This window comes from Erythrolamprus reginae, chromosome 2, assembly GCF_031021105.1.
Source record: "Erythrolamprus reginae isolate rEryReg1 chromosome 2, rEryReg1.hap1, whole genome shotgun sequence".
In the NCBI taxonomy this organism is placed as follows: Eukaryota; Metazoa; Chordata; class Lepidosauria; order Squamata; family Dipsadidae; genus Erythrolamprus; species Erythrolamprus reginae.
This window is the reverse complement of record NC_091951.1, coordinates 291386388-291403433: the sequence shown is the minus strand read 5'-3', so window position 1 is coordinate 291403433 and position 17046 is coordinate 291386388. Positions and strand designations below refer to the sequence as shown.

At 39.6% G+C, this 17046-nt stretch overlaps 2 protein-coding genes across 4 annotated transcripts in view; both read left to right on the top strand.

Annotated features, from left to right (window-relative positions):
• Positions 1–8433, top strand: part of SNX2 (sorting nexin 2) — a 29840-nt gene extending 21407 nt beyond the window's left edge. The window contains exons 9-15 of the mRNA XM_070742862.1: positions 1704–1817; positions 2058–2151; positions 3912–4117; positions 5431–5574; positions 7528–7608; positions 7719–7790; positions 7975–8433. Coding sequence (XP_070598963.1) covers positions 1704–1817; positions 2058–2151; positions 3912–4117; positions 5431–5574; positions 7528–7608; positions 7719–7790; positions 7975–8025 — 762 coding nt within the window. The 3' untranslated portion in view covers positions 8026–8433. The remainder of the gene's footprint in view (positions 1–1703; positions 1818–2057; positions 2152–3911; positions 4118–5430; positions 5575–7527; positions 7609–7718; positions 7791–7974) is intronic.
• Positions 8434–16751: 8318 nt separating this feature from the next.
• The window catches only part of SNX24 (sorting nexin 24), a 77826-nt gene continuing 77531 nt past the window's right edge, over positions 16752–17046 (top strand). Inside the window, exon 1 of one of the 3 annotated variants that reach the window (XM_070742860.1) lies at positions 16752–16988. In XM_070742860.1, the coding sequence (XP_070598961.1) occupies positions 16957–16988 (32 nt within the window). In that variant the 5' untranslated portion in view covers positions 16752–16956. The remainder of the gene's footprint in view (positions 16989–17046) is intronic. The other 2 variants (XM_070742861.1, XM_070742859.1) reach the window with 2 other exon arrangements.

Sequence of the window (17046 nt, the reverse complement as noted above, 5' to 3'; positions counted from 1 at the left end):
TGTAAAGCCTAACAAGATGCTGTTTGGTGAAAGAAAATGCTGGAACTTTAGCTTTCATGCTAATCGTAGAAAATTGATTCAGGTTCCCAAACCTTTTTTCTTGCTGTTCAACGAAATCATCTATTGTGACTTTTTTCTACCTAGAGAGGTTTTAATAGTTCTGTAGACCAGTGTTTTTCAACCAGTGTGCCGTGGCACACTAGTGTGCCGCGAGACATGGACAGGTGTGCCGCGAAGCTCAGAGAGAAAGAAAGCAAAAGAGAGAGAAAGAAAGAGAGAGAGAGAGAGAGAAAGAGAACAAGAGAAAGAAAGAGGGAGAGAAAGCGAGAGAGAGAAAAAGATAGAAAGAAAGCAAGAGAGAGAGAGAAAGACATAGAGGGACATAGGGAGGGAGAAAAAAAGAGAGGAAGGGAGGAAGAGAAAGAAATAGGGATGGAGAGAGAGAGAAAGAAAGAGGAAGGAAGGGAGAGAAAGAGGGAGGGAGGGAGAAAGAAATAGAGCGAAGGGGAGGAAGAGAGAGATAATTTTTTTGTCCAAACTTTTTTTAGCCCCCCCCCCCCCCCGGCTCAATGTGCCCCAGGATTTTATAAATGTAAAAAATGTGCCGTGGCTCAAAAAAGGTTGAAAATCACTGCTGTAGACAACTATCTCTCTTCTTTCTCTTTTTTTGTGTGTGCGTGTCTGTGAGTGCAGGGAAAAATAGTTCTGTGGAAAGGTGCATGTGCATAATGAAGGTTTAAAGTCCCACACATGGCTCGTCAGAGCTCTGTTTCATTGTGCCTGTCAGCTGAGCTACAGCTGGATGCCGGCCTCCCACAACCCCGCGTATTAGCAGGCTAGCCGACCAGAAACAGCGCTATTGCTGTCTCCTCTGTGTCTGCTGCCTCCGCCAGGGAACACGGGAGCCTTCTTCATTGTTCCCCGGCTATAACTGCCACCGCTTATCAGCGGTTGGATCAGCTTCCCAGAATACTGCCAATCAGCTGTCCCAGATGGCAGGGATCTCCATTGCTGCCTGTTGCTGCCATTTGTTGGCTAACAGCAGCAATCCCCACCACCTGGAATAGCTGATCAGCGGTATTCCAGGAGACTGATCCAATTGCCAGTAGGCAACGGGAGCAAGTTGCAGTGATAGGCAATATTTGCTCCATAAGACGCACAAACATTTCCACCCACTTTTTTTTTTTTGGGGGGGGGGGGGAGCGGGATCTTAATAGTGCAAAAAATATGGTAATTAAATACACTGACTTGTAAGCTCTCTTTCTGCCCCTGTCTCTCTCTGTTAACATAAAATACATTATATCCTAGTTATCTGTTAGTGCTTGAAATATCTTGAACAACAAAAAAGTTGTCAGTGCATTTGTTATGTGGAAGCAGTAGTATAGTATTGCCCTTAAAAGCCCCACTGCTGTTGGCATACGAATAGCCAGTTAAAGCATTTGGCGGCAGTGTAACAACTTTTGACAAATGGTCTCTGTGTTCCATCTAAATGTAAAGGTGCAGAAGAAAAGCAAATTGAAAGTCTATTTTTTTAAGTTTTCCTCTGAGGATGTAAAAGTAGTAAATTTAAGAAATTAGGTTCCACTATATTGAAATGTATGAGGGGGAAGAAAACACTACATCCTTTTCAGTCCCTTTGGTGCCCAGTTAAACCTCCAGCCTTTTAACCAGTTTGTTTGCCCTTATTTGTCATTCAATTCCAGCTGCCGAGAGCAGTTAACACCCAGGCTCTGAGTGGAGCAGGAATATTGAGGATGGTAAACAAGGCTGCCGACGCTGTCAACAAAATGACGATCAAGATGAATGAATCGGATGCAGTAAGAGCTGATTTTTCGACTTGAATAATGAGATGAATTAATGAGGTTCAACAGTTGCATTTTAAAACCATAGGAGTAGAAAATGGGATATTAATTTACTTATTGGCTTGGATTCTCAATTGCATCAGTTGACCACCTGTTTATACTGAGTTAATTTCTTGCCTTAAGAAGAGAATTGTAGTTTGCAATATAGCATAAATTGTAAAGGTTTGTTTGTTCGTTTGTTTTTCATTTTGCCAGTGGTTTGAGGAAAAGCAACAACAATTTGAGAATCTCGATCAGCAACTTCGGAAACTTCATGGTAGTGTAGAAGCCTTGGTCTGTCACAGAAAAGGTAGATATGCTATTAGATTTTTACTTTTTAAAAAGTTAAACATGAATTATTGTTTCTAAAATCTCTTCTGATCAGAAATCTTAGAACTTTCAGGACAAGAAATGAGCTAAATGCTTAACTAAGTGTATAATACATCTCATGCAAAAATGTTGATGATTTTTAGAAACTGGAAAACTATTTTTTAAATGGATATTTTTTACCAAATAATTTCAGTTTGTAAAGTAACTGAACACTTGGGATTCTTAGACTGTTCTGTTTATAAATACATAAATCTTGCATTAAATTGATTAGTTGAATATCTTCTTTTGCAACCTACTAATAAGGAAAGTGATTTTTTTATAAGAGGAACTGGATGAACAATGCTAGAGAGTAAAAGATGATATCCATGTATCAAGTAGCAAAATCTTAATATCTGTGATTGAAGTATGATATAGTATCCTTTCCCATTATATAAATCCCAATGTATGGCACCATTAAAATGGGAGATTTAAGAAAGAAAACTAACCATAGTTAATTGGAAATTTGTCAGTTGCAAGAGTGTTTCCTAATTTTATAGAAATGGATAGAAAGGGGTGAATCAAGGTTGGAGCTAATCAGGTCCCTAAATCAGGTACATAAATCTTCCAGTGCAATCAATGGGATATGTGTAAGATAGAGAATAGAGTTCTTCTTGACATTTGTCCTCGTTTTGTATTAAATCAATACAATGTTCAGGGTTTTTTTTAATGCCCTAACTGGATATTGAAGATCCATATCTAATCTATAGTGCAGGATATAATCTTTTTACAAGGAGATAGTAAATTACACAAGCATCTAAATCTTTACATGTTTTGCATTACAATACACACAACTAAATTTATTTTACTGGCATTTACTTCATTGGTAGCAATTTTCCAACACTTTGCTATGTAAACTTTAGTAGAATCTGTTTTTAGCAGAGATTGTAATAATATGACATGTTTTTACTCTTAAATGGTTTTATTGATACACAAGATTTTTTCATATCATACACACATATCATAGACATCATTTTAGGAATAACATACAAAGATCTTGTGATTTTTAGCATCTGCTTACTTTGTAATATCTTAAAAGTGGTTGAAATAATAGATAAAATAGAATTGAGTATTGATGTGGAACAGGGGTATCAAACTTGTGGCGTCACAGCAGCATCACATGACATATCATGATCCCCCTTTCACTAAACCAGCTGTTGGTGTGGCCAGCCGTGGGCCGTGAGTTTAACAGCCCTGGTGTATGAGTTTTTTTATTTTATTTTATTTATTTATTTATTGGATTTGTATGCCGCCCCTCTCTGCAGACTCGGGGCGGCTAACAAAACAGCATATAACAATAATCCAATACTAAAAACAGTTAAAAACCCATTATTATAAAAACCAATCATACATACAGACATACCATGCATAAAATTGTAAAGGCCTAGGGGGTAAGTGTATCTCAATTCCCCCATGCCTGGCGGCAGAGGTGGGTTTTAAGCAGCTTGCGAAAGGCAAGGAGGGTGGGGGCAATTCTAATCTCTGGGGGGAGTTGGTTCCAGAGGGCTGGGGCCGCCACAGAGAAGGCTCTTACCCTGGGCCCCGCCAAGCGACATTGTTTAGTTGACGGGACCCGGAGAAGACCCACTCTGTGGGACCTAACTGGTCGCTGGGATTCGTGCAGCAGAAGGGGTCCCTGAGGTAACCTGGTCCAGTCCCTATAAAGGTCATAACCAACACTTTGAATTTGTTTGTTTATTTCAGAACTGTCCATCAATACAGCTGCCTTTGCTAAAAGTGCTGCCATGTTAGGGAACTCAGAAGACCATACTGCTTTATCAAGAGCCTTGTCTCAGCTTGCTGAAGTTGAAGAAAAAATAGACCAGTTGTATCAAGAACAAGCTTTTGCTGATTTCTATGTATTCTCTGAGCTACTCAGTGATTACATCCGGCTTATTGGTGCTGTAAAAGTAAGCTCACATTTAAATCTATACAAATGTTCATATATAGGTACTTCTCACTTAATGACCTTTGTTTAGCGATTGTTTGAAATTATTATGTAGCTAAAAAAATGACTTCTGATTGGTCCTCACACAACTATTGCAGTGTCTCCACAATCATGTGATCAGCATTTGCAAACTTAACATCCAACTTCCAACAAGCAAGATAGATGAGGAATCTGGCAGGCAGTCACAAACTGCAGTCATTTAATGTCTCACTTAACAACTACAATAGAACTGCCATTACTAAGCATGGTGGTATAATGTCATGTTTCAGTTAATCACTGCTTTGCTTATCAGTGGAATTGCTGATCCCATTTAGGGTCATGAGGACTACTTGTGATGCAGAATTTATATTCAGTGCCATGACATATTTGATTTATATCCCTTGTATTTCATGAAACCAAGGTAGATCTCATGCAAAAGGGAGGGCTAGAGCTCAAAATGTCCCTGTTTCTTAATCATTATACCAAGGAGACTCTTATACAAGTTCTTGGAATCTTTCTGAATTTGGGCTTTGAAAACTAATCAGGATGAGGTCTGGGTAGGGCAACATTAGACAATTTTACTGAAGACTAAACTAAGCTGTCAAAAAATAAAATCCTGGAAAAACAGAACGTCAAAGAAAATGTGTTGTTGCCATGAAAATTGCATAAATGAAAATTCCCATGGAGTCAATGATACAGGTAAACCTTTCTTGCCAACTTCCTCTTTCAGGACCATTCAAATTACAATAGCACTGAAGAAAAATAACTTTATGGGCAGTGCCCACATTTACAACCTTCACAGAATCATTCAAACATTATAGTCAGTACATGTTGTCCTGTGACTGTCTTGTTATCCTTCCTCCCTAACACAAACCACCAAAAACAGAATGATCAATGAACAAGTAACAGGAGAGTAAGCATTTTAAAAAAGGCACAGGAAACATTGACCCCATAGATTATTTAGGTTTCTCGCCATCACCCTCTCCCTCCTTTTTTCCTTCCACTCACAGAGTGGAGTGATTGGACAGGAAGAGATTACAAGAGAGTAAGGAGACACATGTGGGTCATCCTGGGCTCCCAGGCCCAAGCACAAATCTTATACATTACGGGCAGCAGTTTCCCAAGTTAAATACTTCTTTAGATTCAAGTTATTTTGTAGATGGATAACTATAGACATTTAAGCTAAATATTTAATAATGATCAGAACTCTTTTTAATGAAGATGCAAAACTTTTTTCTTGAAATGTCAGATTTTGAATAAGCTTACTTTCGTTTTTTTAAACCACATTGTTTATAGGGTGTATTTGATCATCGAATGAAATGTTGGCAGAAATGGCAAGATGCACAAGTCATGTTGCAGAAGAAACGAGAGGCTGAAGCTAAACTTCAGCTTGCCAACAAACCTGACAAATTACAGCAAGCTAAAGATGAAATCAGAGAGGTAAATTTTATAATGCAGTGCCTTTTTAATTTAAAAAAAAACCCTTTTCTTCTTCATATTCTTTTTCTCTTTAGTGCATTTCAAATATGGTTTTAATCATCATTAGTTCAGTTGTTATTATTATTATTATTATTATTATTATTATAATAATAGTAATCTCATACATTTTCTTAAATGTATATTCATATTTGTGTTTTACAAACTGAATGCCACTTTTTAGAATAAAAAGTTATCACATTTAGACTGAGGCAATTTATATTCTGCTATATGAAATACTCATTTCCAAGATATAAATTTCTGACTCTCAGCTTTACAATTGCATATACATATTTTCACTTGTATAGTATAATCTATCCTCAATAGAATGTTAAAAGAGCCAGAGGGTATTATAATCATAATCTCTATACTTTTTTTTGTTACGCTTCATCAAGGAAATCGAAGAGGTAGGATAACATATACTTCCTGTTCTTATTTCTTACACTGAATAAGAGTTGTTAATATTCATTAAAAAGGAAATCCACCTCTACATTTTTCTTAAATACTAGACCTACTTTTTTTTAACAATTAGCATATTGTCTTCAGTGAAGATTTTATACTTTTATGAAAGTGCTCAATAATCAGGAGAGCATACAGTATTCCAATGGTATGATAAGGATTAAATGACAGAATGGATAGTGGGCTTTGCCTATTAATTGTTTAGAGTAATATAGATTTGTAGTTAAAAGGTGTATAAGAACAGAACAGTTTACTGAAAACATTTTACACGTGATTTCATATAATTGGCTGCTGTTTGTAGTTTTAGATTTATGCATGGCACAAAAAACCAACATATGTAAAAATATTTGTTGCTTTTCTTAAGTGATTCAGCTACTGTGGAATTAAGTATCTCTGGTGCCTAAAATTTTAATTCTTCAGAGTCGGTTCTTTATTAACAAAATCTATAAATTTAATAAATAACTGCAGGCTATTATTCAGAGCATAATATTGAAACGTTACAGATTAATTTCTTTTTTTTAATGATTTTGGATTTAAACTGTTTTTGTCAGGTTTTCTAATATCAATTTTTTCCTATACATTGTCCTAGTTTCCTTTGAACACTTTTCCATAATTACAATTTGATATATTCATTGCAATCACTATATTCTTTAATTGATCCTTAATTTTACATAGAAATTCTATATAGTGAAAGGAGCCTTTTTAGGGATTGTTCCAAATATGTGACTGTATGTTGATTCCTATAAAAGTTATTAAAATAGAATGTAAATACAGGTCTAGGATATCTAACTCCAAGACTTGTAGTTTCTGTAGAGTATTTCATACTATATGTCAAGTATAACAGATAAATGAATGGCTGCCTTAAATATTAAGCATTCCTAAATCTAAGAGTAATTCATGCTTTTAAGTATATCTGGACATAGAATTATGCTATAGGTCAGTGGTTTCCAACCTTTCCAGCTCTGCGAATCAGTAGCATGGCAGAAGAAGGCAAGGCATGCTTCCTGCAAAGGTGCACCCTCGCACACTCACCCGCCACTTGGCACGGCCTGGTTCTCAGTAGGCCGGCAATGGGCCACATAGTGGAGTTAGTAATCCATGTTATAGGTCTATTTTTATTAGCTGTTACTTTACAGGAAATTGAACAATATATTCTGGAACAGTCATTAGAACTGAAAAATTAAAACCCAATTTTGTGAGGGAAAATGTGTGAAAGTCTTCATATTATATTGTTGGAAGATATATATATACTATTATTTTCTACTGAAAAATAAAGAATAATTGCAATCATAATTATAATCCCTAAGGTGATATGTATAATAGAAAGTTTACATTGAGTAACAAACGTTTTAATTTGTTTAATTACATTCCTATTCATTATCTTACATACACTCTTTTAAAAAATTGTTATATGCTTAATTATATGTGGTTAAATGATATGCATGTTTTAACTTTTAGTGGGAAACAAAAGTTCAACAAGGAGAGAGGGATTTTGAACAAATCTCCAAAACAATACGCAAAGAAGTAGGAAGATTCGAGGCATGTATAAAGGCTGTTGTGGAAAAAAATATTATTAAATGGATCTTAATGAAATAAACCTTGGCAAGGTTGTTCAGTGAGTAAATACCTTAATTCTCTTTTACTGTCAGAAAGAACGTGTGAGAGACTTCAAAACCGTTATAATCAAGTACTTGGAATCATTAGTGCAAACACAACAGCAGGTAAGATTATTTTCAAATAATCATAATACATTTTAGAGTTTTATTCAATGCAGTTCATTAGACGTTTACATTAAGAGAATTTTGAGTAGTCGTTCATGTGTGTGTGTATGTATATATATGTATGTATGTATGTATGTGTGTACATGAAATGCTGTTTACTACTATTTCTTTTTTTTCTCCCCAGCTGATAAAATACTGGGAAGCATTCCTACCTGAAGCCAAAGCCATTGCCTAGAAAAGACGCCTTTCAATATGGAGATTCTTTGGATGTTGTCCCAGTTGAATTAAATTCCACAATGAAATCACTTTAAAATCATCCAAATAAACCACTATATATTTTATGAATTTAACATGTGGCTTTTTATATACTATAGCATCTTATTAACAGCTGCATGTCCTGACCCTCTTTGGACTGTGGCATGACATTCTGCAATACTTGCGAATTGAACACTATTATGTCTTAATATTTGCACTAAAATGTGCAATGCAAGGCCAGAACGTTATTTTTGTTCTTTACTATAAGTTCTGTCTACTTGATCTTTATGAAACAAATTGCATTTATTAATGTTCACATACACATTCCTGTAAATAATCAAGATTTTGTGATTACAGTAATAAAGGGATGTATCTTGTGGAACATTAATCATCACCTGTGTTAATTGTGTTCTTCATTAATTGATTATAAATTCTAAACCCTGATGAAATAATTGATATTTAGTAGTTCTACAGGTTTATGCATATGAAAAAGTATTTTAAAAATTAAACCATTGCACTTAAATGCCTTTTATTTGGCCTTGACAAAAGTTTTTTATTATTATTATTATTATTATTATTATTATTATTATTATTATTATTATTATTATTATATATCTCCGAATATATACAGTACATACATACATACATACAGTGGTACCTCAAGATACAAACCCCTCGTCTTACGAACAATTCGTGATACGAACCCGGGGTTCAGCAAAATTTTGCCTCTTCTTACGAACTTTTTTCGAGTTACGAACCGGCGTTCGGAGACTGCTGGGAAGCCGTGCGGCTGTTTTAAAAGGTGACAGCCGGGCGGCGGGGCTTCCCAGAAGCCTCCCGAACGCCGGTTCGTAACTCGAACAAAGTTCGTAAGAAGAGGCAAAATTTTTCTGAACCCCGGGTTCGGTTCGGGAGGTTGCTGGGAAGCCCCCCAGCCCGGCTGTCACCTTTTAAAACAGCCGCGCCGCTTCCCAGCTGTCTCCCGAAGCCGAACACGGAAGTTCGGCTTTGGCGTTCGGCTTCAGGAGACAGCTGGGAAGTGGCGCGGCTGTTTTAAAAGGTCGCAGCCGGCCTGGGGGGGCTTCCCAGCACCACCCCCCCGAACCCGGGTTTGGGGGATGCTGGGAAGCCCCCCAGGCCGGCTGTCACCTTTTAAAACAGCCGTGCGGCTTCCCAGCAGTCGCCGAAAGCCGTTTTTTTGCGGGGGTTTTTTGGTTGCACGGATTAATTGACTTTACATTGTTTCCTATGGGAAACAATGTTTCGTCTTACGAACCTTTCGTCATACGAACCTCCTCCTTGCACCAATTAAGTTCGTATCATGAAGTATTACTGTACATACATACATACATACATACATACGTACGTACGTACGTACGTATGTAGATTGTTCTGAGTTCGGGTTTTGCCCTGTGTAATATTTTGAGTGTCTATGCGACGTTTCGGTGAAATCACATTCACCATCATCAGGCTGAAGTTATAAGCTTCGTGCTGCTGTAAATATATCTACGAAAACAAATATATATATATATAATTATATAATTATATCTTCCAGGTCTCGGGGAGGCTTATAACATAAAAGCAGTATACATCAAGATAATAATTAAAGTTAAAATTAAGAATTACATTTAAAAAGAAACTAAAAAACCTATTAACATGCACACATCCCATTCAAACAAACCTACTATACATTCATTGGCCAGGGGGTAGAATCTAGTGACCCCAAGCCTGGCGGTATAGATGAGTCTTTAGACTCTTACGCAAGGTGGGGGCAACACGAATCCCTGGGGAGAGTTAATTCCAGAGGGCCGGGGCTCTCACGGAAAAGGCTCTTCCCCTAGATCCCGCCAAGTGACATTGTCTAGTTCAGTGTTTCCCAACCTTTTTTGAGCCGCGGCACATTATTCACATTTTCAAAATCCTGGGGAACACTGAACGGGGAGGGGGGGGTGGCTAAAGAAAAGTTTTGACAAAAAAAAAATCTTCCTCCATTTCGCTCTATTTCTCCCTCACTCTTTCTCTCTCTTCCTTCCCTTCTTTCTCTTTCTCCATCCCTCTTTCTTTCTTCCTCTCTCTTTTGCTCTCTTTCTCTCTCCCTCCTTCCCTCCCTATATGTCTTTCTCTCTCTCTTGCTATCTCTCTTTCATTCTCTCTCTTTCTTTCTCTCTCTCTTGCTATCTCTTTCTCTCTCTCTCTGTCTCTCTTTCTTTTTCTCTGTCTCTCTCTCTCTCTTGCTAGCTCTCTTTCTTTCTCTCTCTTTCTCTGTCTCTCTCTCTCTCTGCCTCTCTTGCTATGTCTCTCTTGCTCTCTCTCTCTCTCTCTGCCTCTCTTGCTATGTCTCTCTTGCTCTCTCTCTCTTTCTCTCTCTTCCTTTCTTCTCTGCGGAGGCCGGCGAAGGCTTTTCTTATTTTAAATGTTCCGGGTGGCAGGGGGATGTGGAGCACGCACGCACACACCCCCGACATTCCAAATCCTGCCTCAGCTGTGAGAAGAAAAAAGCGCTCGGTGAAGGGACTGCATGCAAGAGGGGCCGGGCGGGCGTTAGCAGCCCAATGAGAAGGACGAGAAGCCGCTGCAGCCACCCCCAATCCCCCCCTTCCCTGGGTACCTTCCAAAGGCCCCTGGAAAAAGGCAGGAGGTAGCAACGAGGCGCGAGGACAAGCAGGCAGCTTGGCGGAGGGGAAGCGCTGACGGGCTCTCCTCCTTCCCCACCCCCGCGCTTCTCTCCCGCCCTGGCTTTTGCTTCGCCCGCAGATTTCCCCGCAGTTCAAAAGGAGGCAAGAGGTGGCCTGGATGAAATTGCGGGGAAATCATGGGGCGAAGCAAAAGCCAGGGCGGGAGAGAAGCGCGGGGGTGGGGAAGGAGGAGAGCCTGTCAGCGCTTCCTCTCCGCCAAGAGGTTATTGCCGCCGCCTCTGTCTCCACTCAGGCAGCCATCGTGGTTGAGCTGAGCGAGAGGAAAAGGCACGGTGACCACGGTGGCTCCCTGAGTGGAGGCAGAAGTGGTGGCAATAACCTCTGCTTTCTATGGCAGCATGGCTGAGCTGGACGGAGGGAAGCGGCAGCTCCCACTCGAGGAACCCACGGCAACGGGCGACGGCTTGGTGGGAGGCGACGGCGGGAGACACAGGCGGTGGGAGGAGAGGGAACTAGGAAGCGACTGTGAAGCCCAAGACCATCCACAGGACGACACTCAGGCAGGGGTGCCGGCAGCGCCCCGCCCAGCTAGAGCTTCTTGCGGCACACCTGGCCATGTCTCACGGCACACTACTGTGCCGTGGCACACCGGTTGGGAAACGCTGGTCTAGTTTATGGGACCTGAAGAAGGCCAGCCCTGTGGGACCTAACCAGTTGCTGGGATTCATGTTGGATACTAAATCATGAAAATTACAATTTACTAATTACTTTGTTTGGATTGTTTCAAATTGATATTGTTCTAGTAACAAGGCTCCTTGAGTCAATGAATACTTCTGTCAGAGAATAAACTAAAGATTCAACATTCTTCTACTTAAATTCTTATGATATTCTAAGGAGTTTCCTTAGCACATTTACACAATGAAAAATAGAAGACAGTGCTGAAATGCTGTAGAGCCAATTGTTCAATCAGATAACATCCAGATATCTAATTTTAGATTTTTTTAAAGTCACTATACAATTTGGAAAATGGCATATCATTTTTTTAATGATTCTTTGAATTTTGTATGTTCCTGAAAGATATTTAAATTCTAAGGTTGGAATATTTGTCCCAGTTGAAACAAGAATTTTGCCATTTCTACTTCCTCTAGTTCTAGTGGTTCTAGCTGTTCTAGCTGGCAGGTATTTTGGCAACTTTAGTTGTATTATTTCTAAAGTTGCAATGTTTTAACTCCTTATCTGATAAGGCTTATCATGAGATAGATTCACACCTGCATGTAACAATTGCTTGAATATTTTATGAATCAGTCCTAAAGTGGAAATCCCACATGCGACATAGAAGATAACAAAACATCCCACTAAGCTCTATATTCTATAATTTGGTTGCATTTTCCTATTAATGGGTAGAGAATTTACATGCTTGTTCTTTGAAAAAGTATTAAAGTAATGATTCTGGTGTTACATGACAGCTTTTTTCCCTAATGTTATCTTTCAAAGGCAGTAATTACCTGCTTGATTTTACTACTGCAATTTGCAGCAATTTCCCCTTTTTGAATGAACTAGTGGAATAGCCAAGATTGTTGGTGGCATTAAATTGTTTGGTATGGTAAAACAATAAGGGACTACAAAGAACTCCAAAAGGGATTGCCACACATTAGGCGATTGTATATCAAAATAACAGATGTCATTCAATATGAACAAGTGTAAAATGATGTAAATCGTTGCCAAAAAGCCTACCTATTCAATCAGAGTTACACTACATGTAATCAAACTTGGAATTTACTACCACAAAATACAGGGCTGGCTAGCAGCTTAGCTTGTTTAAAAATGGTTAGACCAATTCAGAGAATAGACTCTGAACTCAATGAATCCAATGCAGCAAGGGACTTTTGAATATCTCCATTACTCATTTACCAGAGTTTCATGAAAGTCATACTAATATACTGTATAAAGGGAATCTAAGTAAAAAAATAAAATTTGGAGCTTATTCATAAATAAAGCCATCAAATATGTGGTATGTTCATGTGTAAAAGTAATGTCCATCCCACCCTGCTTTCAATCAACTTAAAGGAAAAACTAGAGCCAAATTTGTGAGAATTTAATTAAATAAATGGGTTGATTTTGACTGATCTAACTCTTTACAAAAGGTGATTCAAAAGTTGAACTTTTCATATCATGATCAATATACTGAAGGGCATTAAGAGGTCAAGCAGAACAATGGATCCATAATCTCCACCGTGCTCCCACTATAGATCATTCAAAACATGGCCCTTTTGAATCTAGTTTCAGGCCTGGTCACAGCACAGAAACTTCTTTGGTCACGCTGACGGATGATGTTTGGCGGGACCAGGGTAGGGATTATTTCTCTATTCTGGTGCTTCTTGACTTCTCAGCGGCCTTTGATACCATTGACCGTAGTATCCTTTGACGGCTGGAGGGCTTGGGAGTGGGAGGCATTTTTACGGTGGTTCTCCTACCTCTCTGGTTGTTTGCAGTCAGTGTTAGTGGGGGGCAGAGATCCATCCCTAGGCCCCTACTCTGTAGGGGGTCTGTCCTCTCCCTCTTACTATTTAATATTTATGTGAAGCCATTGGGTGAGATCATCTGATGACACGGGGTGAGGTATCTCATCAGTAAGCTGATGATACCCAGTTATACATCTCCACCCTGTGCCAATTCAGTGAAACAGTCTCGATTATTGCAACATGCTCTACCCTTGAAGAGTGTTTGGAGACTGTAGATAGTCCAGAATGCAGCCGTACAAACTGTCATGGGTGTATCTATGCCAATTAGTCTCCGGTCACACTTCAAAGTGTTGGTTACTACCTATAAAGCTTAGGACCAGACTATCTACAGGACTGTCTCCTGCTGCATACCTCCCTGAAACCAATTAGATCATACAAGGTTGGTCTTGAGAACCCATCAACTAAGCAATTCAGGTTGGCAGGCCCACGGGGGAGGGCATTTTCTATGGCTGCCTATGGAACCAACTACCCCCCAATGTCCATACTGCTCCCACCCTACTGTCCTTCCGAAAGGCCATGAAGACCTGGCTCTGCCGGCAGGCCTGGGGACAGTGGGTGTTAACATCTAGGCATGGATGAACTGGGATTGACTTAGAATGTATGTGTGTTTGGATAGTTCGCTGGGGATTTATTGTTAGTATAATGAGGTTTTTACTGTTTTTATTATTTATACACTGCTCAAAAAAATAAAGGGAACACCTAAACAACACAATATAACTCCAAGTAAATCAAACTTCTGTGAAATCAAGAAGCAACACTGATTGACAATCAATTTCACATGCTGTTGTGTACATTCAACTTTGTACAGAACAAAGTATTTGATGGGAATATTTCAATCATTCAGATCTAGGATGTGTTATTTGAGTGTTCCCTTTATTTATTTTTTTGAGCAGTATTATTGACTTTTGTAACACTGTGTAAGCCACCCTGAGTCCCATGGGATGGGGCACATAGAAGTCAAAGAAATTAAATTAATGTCAGAGTTCTAAATAGCATCTGAGAAATAAAACAAGTCCCAGTCCAATTTTCTCAATCAGAGCTTGATTTATTAACAGAACCATGTTAGCTACGCCATTGTCATTCTGATTCTGAGTACTTCCCAGAATCCCACCTAGGTTAAGGTTCATCTTACATCCCCCACACCCACAAGTTCATCACGAGAGCCAGTCTGTGTGCAGGGTCTTATCAACTTCCTCTTCTCTTCAGTTGAAGCAGAACGAACAGTGGCCTTGGCTTGGAGAAAGGAATCTTTGGTTGTGTCTAGTAACTTTCCCCTCTGACTACTCACTACCCCTCCCATCCCCCCTTGTGTTGTGTCAGGCTGAACTCTCTAACTCCACATGAAGACTTCGCCCTGACAAATTAAAAGTGCAACCAATGCCATTTCCAGTCCATAACAAGTTTTTAATCTTGACTGAAAGGGGTCCATATTCATCAACCTGAGGAGTAGCTCCCCTGAAATTTTTAAGACTCAGATGACCATAAAAACACCCCTGGCCCTGAAATCTCCGCTAAAGCAATACCGAAACCCAGCTGAGCACATGTTTGAAAGAGCCACCCCAACCTCTTGACCCAGATCTCAGTAATACCAGATCAGTGATGCCAGATCAGTCATCTTGTCTATGATTAAATCAATGTTTGAAACCTTATTTATCAAAATAAGCATTAAACTCGGGCATTTACTCCTTGAGAATCTTCTGTATCAACAGAAGTAAAATACAGGAGTGACAATATTCAGTAGTGAAGATAATGCAACATTCAGAAAATTTAAAAAGGAACATATTTTCATAGAGCTGTATTTAGCAGCTTTTGTTTTAATAGAATAGTTTTAAGAAGAATGGTTCATTTCACACGAAATACCTATTTGACAGGAAAATATAAATGGATACATTTGGTCACTGAAAGTTGATCATTAACATCTTTTCTGAAAGGGTTTTTTTTAACGCTAACATGATCAACATCAAAGGGGGAGAAAAATCTCTGACTAAGTTCAAGTCCTAATACCCCTGGCATCAATGCTGGAATGATTTGCCACCCTCTTCTTCTCAAATACTATTTCTACTTCTCAGTCCAGCCTACACAATGGTTAGTTTGGGGAGTAGTCCATTCAATCTTGCTTAGCCAGGCAAGTTTGTCCGGGTGTCTTGCTCTGCTTAGGATTTGATCAGCACAAAGGCTGAATCCAGTCAAGGCATTAAAATTCCATCAAAATTTCCTTGAAAGATAGTGTGTTATAAATATTATAAATGTAGCTTCTAAATACATTTTTGAATTGTCTTAAGATATGGATATCTTAATCTGTAAAGACCTACTGTAATCTGTAAAGATTTACTGTAATGCCATGAAATTTAAAATCTTTGAGTTTCATTTTCTCCCACAATAGCACCGTACTGTCTGGAGCAGCAAAAACATAATTTATTTTGTTTGTTTGTTTGTTTGTTTGTTTGTTTGTCACACAAATATAGTATTGCATTGTAGTATGTTTAACATAATATAAGGATAAAGTAGAGATAGAAAAGATAAAAAAGACATTAGGACAGGAACGGAAGGCACAAAGGTGCACTTATGCACGCCCCTTACAGATCTCTTAGAAAAAGGGAGAGGTCTATTGTAGATAATATAAGGTTGAAGATTTTGGGATTGGGGGAAGAAACAACAAAGTCCGGTAGTGAATTCCAGGCATTGACCACTCTATTCCTGCAGTCTAGTTTGGAGCCATTTCCATTTAGTTTGTATCTATTGCATGCTCTTGTGTTGTTGTTGTTAAAGGTGAAGTAGTCGCCAACAGGGAGTACATTGCGATGTATGATTTTATGAACAACAGATTGTACCAACAATCCTATTTCATATGTAGTTAACCTCATATAAATTAATCATTTATGGGGGGAAAGGAGAGGGGGGGGAGTTTATTCGACTTCAAATAAACGGAAGGCAGAAAAGAATATGAGCGCAAAGAAGTGAGTCTGCATTTTTTCAGCACGTCAAGCGCGCCTCTTTTGCAATCTGTTCTTTAAGTAGGAAAAAAATGTGTTTTATTTTGCAAACTCGCGGCCGCTGGATTTTTTTTTAATTTCCCTTTCTTCCTCCCGTTTACGGTCTAGCTAGCCAGCCTATCTATTAACATTACCATTGGATGACATTTCAGATTGCGCATTCCAAAAAAGGCGTTCCCCTCGCTCCAGTAATGCCTAATGCGTCAATTGACAATTAAAGCCGGGGCGGAGGCACCTAAAGGGCTTGCCCTTCTCCCTCACTGCTGCGACCGCTTTAATAATAATAATAACAACAACAACAACAAGTATGAATATGCCCGCGGCAAACCGCTGCCGAAACTATCGCAGCCTCCAGCCAGGAGGAAAGATAACATTTCCCCTGGTGTCCAGAACGCCCTCCCTATCGGCCAAGACCAGGAGAGCTGGGACTAGAAAAGGTACTCCCGCCTCCTCCTCCTCCTCCTCCCTTTCCCAGTCCATCTTGCACCAGGAATCACGTGAGGGAAGAGCGGAGACTGCTGTTCCTATAGAGATGGGGGGGGGGTTGCCCTTGCCAGTCACGTGATTTTCACTGGCCCCACGGCTCCTTCCGCCAGGCTTTGCGCTGCCCGGAGAGGTGGGGGACGTAGAACCCCCCTTCCCTTCCCTTGCCTGTCCTTTCCCCCAATGCCCCTCCCTCCCGCCCACCGCGGCGAATCCGTCCAGGGGCTGCGCTCGCGCACCGGCCGTACCATGGAGGTTTTCATTCCTTCGTTCCGCTATGAGGAGAGCGAATTGGAAAGGGGCTACACGGTGAGTGGTGGGCAAGGCGAAGGAGCTAATGACTCCCCCCCCATGTAGAGGATGGGAT